This window comes from Staurois parvus, unplaced genomic scaffold (assembly GCF_062004578.1).
Source record: "Staurois parvus isolate SC_StPar_1 unplaced genomic scaffold, SC_StPar_1.0 ptg000714l, whole genome shotgun sequence".
NCBI lineage: Eukaryota > Metazoa > Chordata > Amphibia > Anura > Ranidae > Staurois > Staurois parvus.
Genome location: NW_028318510.1, coordinates 4,256,961 through 4,271,889, shown reverse-complemented (window position 1 = coordinate 4,271,889; position 14,929 = coordinate 4,256,961). Strand labels below are relative to the sequence as shown.

Here is a 14,929-nt window from a genome sequence, read left to right as displayed (position 1 = left end):
GGAGGAATCTCATGGAAATCTATATGTGTATGACTAGTCTTAATCTGACGCAGCCTAAAAGCTGGCCATACATGGATCGAAATTTGATACATGCCTAGGCAGGCTGGTTGTACACAAGTCGATCTGACTGTTCTCTCCCGAATGACCAGTACCACCAGCTATAGCCAGCAACACTGATCATTATATTCTGATAGTGGGTACGGCTTCCCCCTGTCAGAATACAATAGCATAGATGGAAAGATTCCTCCATCCACCTTGAATGTGTGGATGGGGATTAGCTCATTTTTTTTTTCTGTTCAACCAGCTGGTTGATCAAAAAAAAAAAAGAATCTTGTATAGCCAGCTTAAGTCCAAATGGAGCAGACAGCAGAGGTAAACACATAAAGCACAAGAGATGACAACTCACTGCATGCACAAGCAGAGGATTTTAGTTCCATTTTAGTATTAGAAGCAAGTAGGTTATGCTTAATCAATGCAACTTTTACTTTACCAATGAGCAGATAAATAGTGAAATATCCTGTATCATTCTATCCAAGACCTCTCATGGAAGAATTCAAGCTTCCGAAATGTACTCTTCCACTAGATGCAGCTTCAGATGATGTGCCTGTGACCATTATTTGCTTAGAAGCTCAATGGCAGGACTGGAAAATCCTAGGAGTCACCATGTCTAAAAATCCTATAACCCAGTCTTCTACTGTAGCCTTTATTTGTTGTGTGAGATTAACCATCAAGTTTTATGGTTTTCAGCCACAGTATTTGCATTATCTATATTACTCTCTGTTTTTTGCATCAATTACTTTAGACCAGGCTTCCTCGTGCAGTGAGCAGATTGATGTGCCACCAAGACCACCAACGCAAGGTGGAGAATATTCCATTAAATAAAAATGTTTGGGCTCATTTCTACTCTGTTACAGGACACCATATTTTGTACTGTCTAAGTATAATACTATTTAGCAGGGGTTCCCCAAGACTTATAAATTATTTTAAGGGGTTCTCCAAGATGAAGAGGTTGAGACAAGCTACTTTGGTCAATGCCAAGATGAGGGTACTTTATAGATTTCTGGTAACTAAAGTAACAACAAGTGATGTCTAACTGTTCATGTATTGTCAGCTAATGTGCATGCTTCCTAGCTATCTGAATAGAGATCCATTTGGCTATTGAGATGTAACCTACCATTGCTCGTCTCCACCTGAAAAGTGTATGTGAGCTAACATAGTACCTGGCAACACACAAAAAATTTTCACCCTGCAGGAAAGTCACAGGAACTAATTAAGGGCTCCTTCCTCCCCCTCAGTTTTGGGAAGGATGAAGGTGAAAGGCACACAGCTTTAATTTCTTCTTGAAAGTGATGGGGGATCTCAGTACAAATCCCAAGGGCACAGTTTATCAGTGCTCCTAAAAATTTGTTTCTGGTGCCCTTTTTTTTTTTAAATTGATGCTTGTGAAAGTTCATGTCCCTCGGCTTCTTTGAATGACTCTCATCATCACTTGAAGTGATGAGTGATGTTGTTAAACCAACCTGATATAGTGGTGGCTGCCTTTTATCTAAGTGGGGTAGCACTTAACACCAGGAAATCATGTGCAAATCTTGACTTTTCAGAAGATAAAGCTTGGGTAGACTTGTATTAGCATGTGATACCTTCAATTTCTTAAAGATCACAAGCTACATACAAGGATTTGAAGCTCCAGAGCACTCCGGCAGCCCTTTTGATGATAGCCAGCAAGGTCTATTACTATGCAAGGTTCATTTGTCAACTTTCAAAAGTGTAACTAAGTGCAAAATCAAAAATTACATTTATGTGGCAGTCTGTCAATAGCATTTAGTTCTGAGCCCCTTCCCACCCCCAAGCATAATTTTATTACCCACTGATCCTGTCAATAGATCAGTTATTTTACCAGGGTGACAACACTGTTTGTTCAGCAGTGAAAATGCACTGATCAGAGTAGTCTTAAGCTGGCCCTAAACAGCTGGAAATTGGCTTGAAACTGGAGGACATTTGAGTTGAGTGGCCATGTCGGCACCACCCTGCTAATCAAACATTGCTTGGAAAATGAACAGCTGAACAGTTACTACATGCTATCAGATACAGCCACTGTTCAGGTAATCACACAGCTGCAGGTTTCAGCAGGGGAGGGGTTCTTCCATTTCTTCTATTTAGCATGGAGAGGGTAAAATGTCTCAGGAGCAATCCAAATAGATATAGCTATTCCTGGAGGGGCAGGTAGTTTTAAATGGAAGGCAAATTAACACTCATCTCCAGTTACTTCTAAAACAGTTACAGCAAGTACTTCTACAGTTCTTTCGTTTTTTCAACAGTTTTGTAATATGGGTTTTCTCCAACCCTTTAACTGCAACATTTGCTGGACAACTTAGCATGCAACAGAAAGTTGACAAATAACAGCTCTATTATTTTACAAAACTAAATGGGGACCTGAGAAAAGCAAGCCTACTGTGTTAAAGAATATGTAAACCCAACAGTTCATATTCCTGACGGGTGTCCGCTGTACAATCTACTTGTATGAAAAAGTATCCTGCATTGTTTTGCTTGCTTTGTGTGAAGTCCCTAGTGTTCCTTTCAGTTAAAAACTGACCACACTAAGCAGAACAGACCATGGTCAGTTGTTTAGCTATGCTGGGAAATCAGCATGCTCTCCTTCAATGATCAGACTTGTGCTGACATGCCCCCCCCCGCCCCCATTGGGAGGATCAGTGTCCTGTTGTTTATCTTCCCCTAGCTCTCTAAGTTCCTTACGCAGCTGAGAACAGAATGTGTTGCACTTATAAATAAGGAATAAAGGGATTTAGAATTTTTATATATATACAGTGGGTATAGAAAAGAATCACTCCCTTTAAAATAATTACATGTTGTTGCTTTGCAGTCTGAAATGAAGACAGACACAGTTTTTGTTTTATTAAGCTGTATTTACATCCAAGTGAGTGAACACCAACATGTCAGTAAAAAAAAGTTAAAAACAGAATCAGAGTTGGAAAAAGTTTCACCCTCCTCCTAAAAATGACTTGTAAATTCAATTGGGTGTAGCTAATCACCTTCTCAATGGCACACAAAGCCATTTGACTTTTAACTGTGATCAGCTGAGGTAATTTGGATTAGCTCAGCATGAAAAGAGCTTTCCTGGAGCATTTTAGTCCTTGGTAGTACAACTGAAGCAATCAACTACAGTCAGGTCCATAAATATTGGGACATTGACACAATTCTAACATTTTTGGCTCTATACACCGCCACAATGGATTTGAAATTAAATTAGGATGTGCTTTACCTGCAGAATGTCAGCTTTAATTTGAGGGTATTTACGTCCAAATCAGGTGAATGGTGTAGGAATTACAACAGTTTGCATATGTGCCTCCCAGTTGTTAAGGGACCAAAAGTAATGGGACAATTGGCTTCTCAGTTTTTTCAATGGCCCGGTGTGTTATTCCCTTATTATCCCAATTACAATGAGCAGATAAAAGGTCCAGAGTTCATTTCAAGTGTGCTATTTGCATTTGGAATCTGTTGCTGTCAACTCTCAAGATGAGATCCAAAGAGCTGTCACTATCAGTGAAGCAAGCCATCATTAGGCTGAAAAAACTAAACAAACCCATCAGAGAGATAGCAAAAACATTAGGCGTGGCCAAAACAACTGTTTGGAACATTCTTAAAAAGAAGGAACGCACCAGTGAGCTCAGCAACACCAAAAGACCCGGAAGACCACGGAAAACAACTGTGGTGGATGACCGAAGAATTCTTTCCCTGGTGAAGAAAACACCCTTCACAACAGTTGGCCAGATCAAGAACACTCTCCAGGAGGTAGGTGTATGTGTGTCAAAGTCAACAATCAAGAGAAGTCTTCACCGGAGTGAATACAGAGGGTTCACCACAAGATGTAAACCATTGGTGAGCCTCAAAAACAGGAAGGCCAGATTAGAGTTTGCCAAATGACATCTAAAAAAGCCTTCACAGTTCTGGAACAACATCCTATGGACAGATGAGACCAAGATCAACTTGTACCAGAGTGATGGGAAGAGAAGAGTATGGAGAAGGAAAGGAACTGCTCATGATCCTAAGCATACCACCTCATCAGTGAAGCATGGTGGTGGTAGTGTCATGGCGTGGGCATGTATGGCTGCCAATGGAACTGGTTCTCTTGTATTTATTGATGATGTGACTGCTGACAAAAGCAGCAGGATGAATTCTGAAGTGTTTCGGGCAATATTATCTGCTCATATTCAGCCAAATGCTTCACAACTCATTGGACGCCGCTTCACAGTGCAGATGGACAATGACCCAAAGCATACTGCAAAAGCAACCAAAGAGTTTTTTAAGGGAAAGAAGTGTAATGTTATGCAATGGCCAAGTCAATCACCTGACCTGAATCCGATTGAGCATACATTTCACTTGCTGAAGACAAAAAACTGAAGGGAAAATGCCCCAAGAACAAGCAGGAACTGAAGACAGTTGCAGTAGAGGCCTGGCAGAGCATCACCAGGGATGAAACCCAGCGTCTGGTGATGTCTATGCGTTCCAGACTTCAGGCTGTAATTGACTGCAAAGGATTTGCAACCAAGTATTAAAAAGTGAAAGTTTGATTTATGATTATTCTGTCCCATTACTTTTGGTCCCTTAACAAGTGGGAGGCACATATGCAAACTATTGTAATTCCTACACCGTTCACCTGATTTGGATGTAAATACCCTCAAATTAAAGCTGACAGTCTTCAGTTAAAGCACATCTTGTTCATTTCATATCCATTGTGGTGGTGTATAGAGCCAAAAATGTTAGAATTGTGTCGATGTCCCAATATTTATGGACCTGACTGTATGGGTGGACAAGGCACTATCAAAAGATCTCTGGGATAAAGTTGTGGACAGGCTCAAGTCAGCAGATAGATTGAAAAAAAATTCAAAGACTTTATCAATGCCTAGAAGCACAGTGAAGTCTATTATTAAGAAGTCTTTTATTAAAGTGGTTGTAAAGGCTCAAGGTTTTTTACTTTCATGTATTAATTTTTATGCATGAAAAATAATATACCTTCAGCAGTCCTGGGACTCCCTCTCCTTACTGGCTGAGACAGCAACAGGAGCCATTGGCTCCCACTGCTGTCAATCACAGCCAGTGAGCCAATGAGATCACAGCAAATGAACCAATGAGAAAAGAGAGGGGGCGGGGCTGAGCCACGGCTCCGTGTGTGAAAGGACACACGGAGCAGCGGACACCCCCATAGCAAGCTGCTGCTTGCTGTGGGAGCACCCGACAGGATGGAGGGGCCAGGAGAGCCTGCAGGGGACCCGAGAAGAGGAGGATCCGGGATGCTCTGTGCAAAACCCCTGCACACAGCAGGCAAGTATAGGCATGTTTGTTATTTTTAGAAAAAAAAATGTAAGCCTTTAGTTTTGCTTTAAGTACAACACAGACCCTCCCTGGATCAGGACGTCACTCCAAACTGGATGAAAATCCAGGAGGAAACTGATCAGAGAGGATACCAAGAGGCCTACAGTAACTCTGAAGCAGTTGCAGGGGTTTATGACATAAGAGTGGTCATTGTGTGCATGTGACAACATCATCACAAATTGTCCACAAATGTGGCTTGTATGGGAAGGATGCAAGAAAAAGCCACTCCTCAAGAAAGGCCACATGCAGTCATGACTGAGCTTTGGCATAACACACCTTGAAGATTCTGAGGCCACATGAAAAAAGGTATTATGGTCAGATGAGACTAAAATTTAATAATTTGGCCTCAACACCAAACTATATTTCTGGTGGAAATCCAATCCAGCTCACCATCCAAATAACACCATTCCTACAGTAAAGGATTGAGGTGGTAATATCCTGTTATGGGGAAGGCGGGGTGTTCTCTGCAGTAGCGAATGGAGCACTTGTCAGGACAGAAGGAAAATGGATGGGGCAAAATACTGTCAAATTCTGGAGGAAAATCTGCTGCCCTCTACCAGAAAGTTGTCAATGGGAAGAAGGATTACCTTCCAACATGACAATGACCCAAAGCACACAGCAAAAATGACCTCATAGTGGTTGAGGGAGAAAAAGGTGAATGTCCTTGCATTGCCTATTTAGAGCCCAGACTTAAACCCCATTGAAAATCTGTGGAATGACCTGAAGACTGCAGTCCACAAACGGTCACCATCAAATTTAATTGAACTTGAGCAGCTCTGCGAAGAATAAGCCAATATTACAAAGTTTAGATGTGCAAAGTTAGTAGAGACATATCCCAACAGACTAGAGGCTGTGATTAAAGCAAAAGGTGGTTCAACAAAATACTGACATAAGGGGGTGATCCTTTTTCCAACTCAGTAATTCTGTTTTTGAATTTTTTTTATTCTTTTCTGACATGCTGGTGTTATATCTTTCACTTGGATGTTATAAGTTGCACTGAGTAAATACAGTTGGATAAAACAAAAACTTTGTCTGTCTTCATTTCAGGCTGCAAAGCAACAAAATATGAATATTCTGAAGGGGGGAATTGATTCTTTTCTATACCCACTGTATACATACACAAATGTTTGCCTTTCATTTCGATTTTAAATGGAATGGGTTGTTTTACAAGGTAAGGGTTCACATACACTCTAATGCTGCCAACAGACTCCAACATATATGTCACTTTTAGTTCTGCCCAGAGGTCCACTTTAAATTAAAATGCCAGTTCAAATGGATTAACTTTCTCCTGAATTCTTATTTAAATTGTCCATACTTGGATGTGAGTATCTACTACCACCATTACTATTGCCTACATTCTCCAGTGGGATTAGGGTCAGGTCATGCAGAGCTTCCACAAGGTAAATAATGGTCTTTTTAGAACCTTCAGAAGTTCTTGTTACTGCACACAAATATTTTCTAACCTGGTGACTAATTTCTGCCCAGTTATGAAGCAGGAAGGAAGCTAGTTAACATTGTAACAAGTCCCTGTAAATTCATCTGTCCATGGTCACCGGCAAGATATCTGCTCGTCTACAGCCACATTTACACTATGAAACACATCTGCTCATATCAGTGCACTTTAGTAGATTATGAATGCAATATTGAATCAGAGTTACACAGATTAGGTTTAGAATTTCCAATTAGAACAATTCTTTCCAGGTTGTATTGCACTTTCATTATTATCCTAAGACAGGTACGTTAAGTACTCACACGAAGTATGTGAACACCAGAACCTCTTCTGTCGGCAACACTCAAGGCAACACTGCCTTGGCTGCCATGCAGATCTCTAGAGCTGCCATACACAGAGCTGCTAGATGCAGTGTAAGTGGAATTAAAGGACCGTGACAGCATGCTCTGAATAGAGAGGGATAGATGTAACAACACAGATTAGTAATGCATGCATATACAACCAACAATGGGTTACTCATACATCCACTCAACATATCTAGATGCCATGCACATTTCATGCAAATACAGTGTGTCCACCAATAACCCAAGATAAGGACATGCAACTTTCATGTGACCAAAGGAACAGTAAAAACATTTATTAACCACTAAACACATAAACATACACAAACACCACTGGAACAGAATAATCAAAACTGGACAAAAAGGTATAGTTGAGGTATTGTCTTAACAACCAATCAGATGTCTTCTTTCAGCTTCTAACCCAAACTAAAGAAATGACGGCTGATTTCCAGTAAAGCTGCCATGTGCTGCGCACTCCTCGTTTTTATAAATAGCCCCATTATGTTTAAAAGAAGAACATGATTGGGCTGATGCAAGAGCCCATTTTACCTTCACTGCTGATTTAATTTTCAGTATGGCTTATTTTTCATAGATAATGACAACAGTTTTGGTCAAGTAAGTTTAAAAGGAGGGAAAGAAAATGACTGGGCTGATGCAAGAGCCCATTTTTACCTTCACTGGTGATTTCATTTTCAGTATGGCTTAGTCTTCATAGGTAATGACAACTGTTTTGGTCAAGTAAGTTTGTAGCAATACCAGTAAATAACCAGTGGGTGGCAGTAATGTAGCATATGAATGCAATGCTCCAGGCAGCTAACAAATTCCTGAAATGTCATGGTCCAGTGATAGCTACCCGAATACAGCAATAATGTGCGCGAGGCTGTCTTTACCATTAGCACACATTTTGAGCCGGTTTTACCCTTTTTGTATGTATTATTTTATACAGATATGTGTCTGTAAATGCACATGTAAAGTAGATATCCTTTACGAGTCTTCAGAGCATGTTATAATTAATAGATGTCATTTGAGCCAATTTAAAAATCTGCTTTAAAATCTGTCTGACAATTCTCAGTTTGCAATCAAAGGTATGCACCATTCATAGGACAATGCCTTATGCCTTATTGGTGACTCATAACTAAACCCAACATCCCCGGCACCTAGATCCCCTTTTTAATGTGATAGCCTCTGCTGGCCACTAAGGCTCGTACTACAGTGCTCAGCATAAATGAGTACACCCCTTTTGAAAAGTAAGATTTCAATATCTCAATGAACACAAGAACAATTTCCACAATTTTGAGTTTTATAGAACATTTATTTAGCTCATTACATGAAAGTAAGGTTAATAATATAACTTGGATTACAAAATCGTCAGTTAAAATCAAATTAGTTGATGCAAAAATGAATACACCCCACAACAAAAACTACTACATCTAGTATTTTGTATGAGCTCCATGATTTGTAAGGACAGCACCAAGTCTTCTAGGCATGGAATGAACAAGTTGGAGACATATTGCAACATCTATCATTTTACATTCCTCAAGAACGACCGCTTTTAGAGCCTGGATGCTGGATGGAGAGTGATGCTCAACTTGTCTCTTCAGAATTCCCCATAGGTGTCCAATTGGGTTCAGATCAGGAGGCATACTTGGCCACTGAATCACTTTCATCCTGTCCTTCTTCAGAAATGCAATAGTGTTCTTAGATGTGTGTTTTGGATCATTGTCATGTTTGAAAAGTGCACGACTAAGGGCACGGAGTGATGGTAGCATCTTCACTTTTAATATAGAGCAGTACATCTGTGAATTCATGACACCATCAATGAAATGCAGCTTCCCAACACCAGCAGCACTCATACAGCCCCACAGAAGGACACCACCATGTTTCACTGTAAGCACCATGCATTTTTCTTTGTACTCGATCCCTACAGTCTGGCTTCCGTCCCCTACACTCCACCGAAACTTACTTACTCAAACTCTCCAACAACCTGCTAACCGCCAAAGCTAACGGCCACTATTCAGTGCTCCTTCTCCTCGGCCTCTCCGCGGCTTTTGACACAGTCGACCACCCCCTCCTCTTCAAAAAACTACACTCCCTTGGCCTCAGAGACTCCGCTCTCTCCTGGCTCTCGTCTTACCTATCACAACGCTCCTTCAGCGTTACCTATAATGCTGCCACCTCCCTTTCACTCCCCCTCTCTGTTGGGGTCCCTCACGGCTCTGTCCTTGGGCCCCTTCTCCATCTACACCTCCTCCCTTGGCCAACTCATACACTCTCACGGCTTCAACTACCACCTCTTTGCCGTTGACACGCAAGTCTATCTCTCAACTCCTCGCCTCACCCCCTCTGTCTCCACCCCAATCACAAGCCTACTGAATGACATATCAGACTGGATGTCGCTCCACTTCCTTAAACTGAACATCTCCAAAACTGAGCCCCTAATCTTCCCCCCAGCCCGCACACCACCCCCTACTGACTTCTCCATCACGTCCAACAATGCCACCATCAGGCCCGCCCCACAGGCCAGAGTACTTGGTGTCATTCTTGACTCCAATCTATCCTTCCAGCCCCAAGTCCAATCACTAACAAACTCATGCAGACTCCACCTCCGCAACATCGCCAAAATCCGCACGTTCCTAACCCCAGAAACCACTAAACAGCTCATCCACTCCCTCATCGTATCACGACTCGATTACTGCAACTCTCTCCTCACTGGCCTGCCTCGCCACAGACTATCTTCACTTCAGTCTATCCTGAATTCTGCGGCTAGACTCATCCACCTTACCAACCGCTCCGTTTCCACCACCCCCCTCTGCTAATCCCTCCACTGGCTTCCTATTGCCCAATGTATCAAATTCAAAATCCTAACACTGACGTACAAAGCTGTCCATCATACTGCCCCAAACTACATCACCGACCTAACATCCAAATACCACCCAAAACGCACTCTCCGCTCCTCACAAGACCTCCTTCTCTCTAGTTCCCTGGTCTCTTCCTCCCATGCCCGCCTCCAGGACTTCTCCAGGGCGTCACCCATCCTCTGGAACTCCCTACCCCAATCCATCAGACTATCACCTACTCTCCTCTCCTTTAGGCGCACCCTGAAAACCCACCTCTTCAAGGAAGTCTACCCCACCCCCTGCGAATTGCTGGCCTCCTCCACTCTTCCTACCACTCCATCCCCCACAGCTTTTCCTCCTGTACCACTATCCCCTTCCTCATAGATTGTAAGCTCCAAGGAGCAGGGCCCTCGAACCCCTCGTGTATCGCATTGTATTGTTATTGTACTGTCGCATGTATTGTCTCCCATTATATTGTACAGCGCTGAGCGAACTGTTGGCGCTTTATAAATACTGTATAATAATACTACTACTCACCTTTGTGAAGACATACAGTTTTGAAGCCATCAGTTCCAAAAACATTGATCTTGGCCTCATCACTCCAGAGTCCAAGTAGTCTTCTTTTTCTGCATGGGCCCTGGAAAATTCTAGGCGGGCTTTTTAGTGCATGGGCTTTAGGAGAGAATTCCTTTGTGGATGACACCCATGCATGCCATTCCTCTGCACTGTACGCCGTATTGTGTCAGGGGAAACAATCCCCCCAGCTTGCCCTTCTACTTCTTTAGCCAACTGCAGTGAACTTTCATGGCGATTTTCTTCAACGTTTCTCATCAGAAGACACAGCTGTCAAGGTGTTAACTTCCGTGGATGGCCTGCACATCTCTGTGAGATGTTTGCAGTTCCATTTTTGTTACATTTTTGTACACTTTTTGCTACAGTATTCTGACTGATAAGTAAAGCTTTGCTGATATTCTTGTAGCCTTCACCTTTTATTTTTTTTCTTTCTCAGGCCTTATCACATTTCTCTTCAATGTGGTGCCATTGCTGACAGCATGAAATGGGAAGGGGTTTTCTTTGTTAAGTAACGCCCTTTTATAATCAACTGTCTGCTGGACACCTGTTTATTGAATTATTAGACTCACCTGTAGTTGAATTCTTGTTAATTAGGATTTTGTTGTCTAACATTTAACTTTGCTCCTAAGACTTTCATTGGGGTGTATTCATTTTTGCAGCATGGTCTTGAATTAATTTGTTAGGGAAAATATTTTTGCATGTGTGCAAAATAACAAATCTTGTTTGCAAACAATGGCCTGCATTTGTGGGAGTATTTTGTAGTATAGTGTCCCATAGAAAATGTTGATTCTGAAAGGAAATTAAATTTTTTCTGACAAATCTGTTGGGATGTACTCATTTATGCTGAGCACTGTATATTTCTGGATAGTAAGGAGGGAGTTTAGATCAAAAAAGGGTGTAGCTTAACTCACAGTCTGTAAATAGTAGGGGATTAACAAAGGGAAATATGTTGTTTTTTGTGTAAATATTGCTGCATCTTGAGCCAAATCAACAATGCTATTATACAAGTTCTATTGTGTTGATGCACCAGCTCTGACATATCCCTTTAAAAGTGATACTTGACAGTTTCTGACGTCTGATAGCATGCACCAAACTAATAAAACACTTGCAGCAATGTTCTAAATTAAAAAAGATTTAAGATGTACTCCATTACCAGAGTGGTGTGAATACTGTAGTGGGGAGAGGGGGGGAAACAGAACAGCACTGCAACAAGGGGAGGAGAGGGGGATATCTATGGACAGAGTGAGCACCACTGTCACCAAATTAACAAATTGTCATGTGGCAAATAAAACAGCAAATACGTGTGCAAATAGAAATTGGTTCATTTTTTTCTGTGTCAATCTTTGTTAATCCCCCAAGAGTGTCCTAGGTTTCAGGGGTAGGTTTTCATCTCTACCTAAACTTGTGCTCTTTTTAAACTCCAATGAGCTGCGAGCCGGCTCATCCCTCCCCGCAGTTTATGTACAAAGAGGCAGGCTGCCTCTAGACGCCATTTCATCCTAATATTTAAATTGGGGCTGAATATTAAGATATGAATGTGGCCCTGAACACTTGTGTACCCACTTTGGTGCAGAGATAAAAACATACGCATATCATGCGCTCCCAATTAAAAATGACAGTCCAGAGCTCAAGAATCTGACATCTGTGGCCATCAAGTATCACATCCACTGAACTAGAAATGTGAACATAACAATAGTCTATATTGCACCCCTATATGGCTATGTTATATACCATTTCAGGTATTTCACACAAAGTTAAAATTAACCTAAAAAAATAACATGTAAAAGTGATGAAACTCTGTCATATCATTGGAGGGGACTGTTGTAGGAATGAATTGCAGACCTCGCATACTGCAGACACCAATAAAACCTTGCTGTTATGGCTGAACACTGGGCCATTCTGATGAGCAAAGCTCCAGAACTTCTAGAAGTGCCAGAAAATGCTTGATGCTTTTGATCTCCTTCACAGTTCTGTTGGTTAGCGAGGCTTCCCATCATCATGATGGGCCAATAGGAATGGGTGAAGGCAGGAGGTACGCTGTGACACTGTGCAGAATTGCCACTCAGAGGGGGAGATTTACTAAAACTTGTGCACTCAGAATCTGGTGCAGCCGTGCATGGTAGCCAATCAGCTTCTAACGTGTTAAGTTTTGGCAACAAAATCTGGAAGTTTATTGGTTTCTCTGCAGAGCTGCACCAGATTTTGCACTCTCTAGTTTTAGTAAATCAACTTCAGAATGTACAAGATTATCCTGCTCAGACAAGTGCTCCTCTGGATGTCTGCACTTAACTACAGCATTTCCAATTTTTAAATATAAACCAGAATACTTCTAAAAAACCAACACATACATTGCTCTTTTGTTAGGTATCTTTTGTAAAATTAAACAAAATTACAATAAAATGGAGTGCTGTCCACAGCAGCCAATCAGACTTTCATTTTCAAACAATGCAAGTTTCTTAGAACTGACTGGTAGCTATGAGCAGCACACACAGTTCTTCATTGCATCACACTTGGTAACGGAAGCTTCTGCAATTTTAGATTTTCTGAAGAGAAGTTTTTAAGGTAATTTTCTCTCTTACCTTCTCAAGCTTTTTCGCCTCTATGTGCCGCAAGACCTGCTCCCTCCAATCATGAGGTACCTTACTCCTGCCTGGGGGGTCCAGTAAGGAGTGCTCGGAACTAACCCTAGCATTTGGCTTTTTGGGACTAGTCCGAGGGTAGTTAAAATCACTGACAGACATTGTTCTCTCAGGAATATCATTAACGGAAGGCCGTGCACTCTGTGGTCTGGGCACATTGGGACCATCAATGCTATATGTCCTGGCTGAGAGCGGTCTCTGTGGGCCTGGTATCAACTGTGGAGGTCTGCCCATTGAATGTATGTCCCTGTAAGTCATGTAGTCCCCTTCAGGTACAACAATCCTCCTTGCAGGTCCTGTGTCACCCAGGGACATAGAAGCATTAGATGAAACGCTGCCCTGTCTCTGCAGCGTGTTACGGCTTACTCCCTGGTGGAGCCGATCATTCGGAGACATTGCCCATGCCTCCACGTGCCTTGGTCCCATCCTCTGGTGCACACCATACATGTTACTGGCCCTCACGTTGTTATGATTAGAAAAGTTCATATTGGCAGAGTGTTTGATGTAACTTGGGCTATCTACGCTGTCAGACATATGGAAGCGTGGAGGAGGTAAGGCTCCTTGATCCATTGAGGCTATTTGTTTCTGATTCCACAAATTGTCTTTGGCTGCAGCACTACCGCTACTGTACTGAACATTATACTGAGGCACAGCAGACATTTGGGGCCCTGGAGGACCTCTCATTGAGTATGGTCCCTCAGGGTTGTGGTTGGAATCAAACTTGAACACAGTTTTCTTTCCTGTGGATACCAGATCCGATGAGGAAGACGAACTAGAGAACACCTGCAATGGCTGATCATACAGCAAATTTGCTGACTTGCTCCTAACAATATTCTGTCCTTCACCACTTGCTGCTGCCATCTTGCCAACATACGATGGCTGCAGAGAGCCGCTGTCACTCAGGATGTCATAGATCCTTAGCTCTCCCATCTCAATATTGGTTATGCTGTGAGATTTCACAACTGGGCCTGCAGGCTCTCCCATCTGTGGAAACAAATCATCTGTGCTCTTTGAAACACACATGTCAAAAGAAGGCACTGAATCCTCTGACGCGCTCCTGACAGGCTCACTCATATCTGGAGACATATCCTCATCTGCAGAGTGTCCATTAACTTTATTCATTGCACACATATTGGGGTAGGCCTTCCTGTTTTCCAGCGGTTCAACCTCTTGTTTCTCATTATTGTTTGAAAATGCCTCTCCAGACCTCAATTCCTGTGAGATAAGCTGCCTCTTTGGAGTATCCGAATGCAAGCTTTCATCATTTGTAAGGTTATTGTTTATGTTGATTTGGTTCAAGTTGTGTGGTTTGTCGGTATTATTGACCTTCTTCTCTTGAACCAAGTTCTCTTCACTGTCCAGTGATGGGATCTCAGTAATCTCTCTTTCATCAGCAGCATTCAATTTTCCCCCATTATGCAAAAGGTTGTTCAAGTTTTCATCTTCTTGTCTGTAAGCAGAACACAAGACTGTGAGGCCTAGTATTACCTTGATTAAAGGTTGTGCAACCTTCTTAGAAAACTAAAATGACCTGTTACAGGTATAACTTTTGCAGTTTTTTTTTATAGGGAACACTATGTATCTGTTTGCAGAAAAGCAGCTAAAATAGACAGTTGTACTGTATCTTTGCTATTCATGAATGCCTACTGTGTGTCTTAGCACAAGACAGATAGAAAATATTCACTATGATAGCTCCCA

At 42.0% G+C, this 14,929-nt stretch overlaps 1 protein-coding gene across 3 annotated transcripts in view; it reads right to left on the bottom strand.

The window, feature by feature from the left end:
- Window positions 1-14,929, bottom strand: part of ERBIN (erbb2 interacting protein) — a 349,377-nt gene that overhangs the window by 14,948 nt on the left and 319,500 nt on the right. For 2 of the 3 annotated variants that reach the window (XM_089653472.1, XM_089653471.1), the window contains 2 exons: window positions 13,172-14,681; window positions 7,144-7,287 (listed from right to left, as the gene is read on the bottom strand). In XM_089653472.1, coding sequence (XP_089509598.1) covers window positions 7,144-7,287; window positions 13,172-14,681 — 1,654 coding nt within the window. The remainder of the gene's footprint in view (window positions 1-7,143; window positions 7,288-13,171; window positions 14,682-14,929) is intronic. The other variant, XM_089653473.1, reaches the window with a different exon arrangement.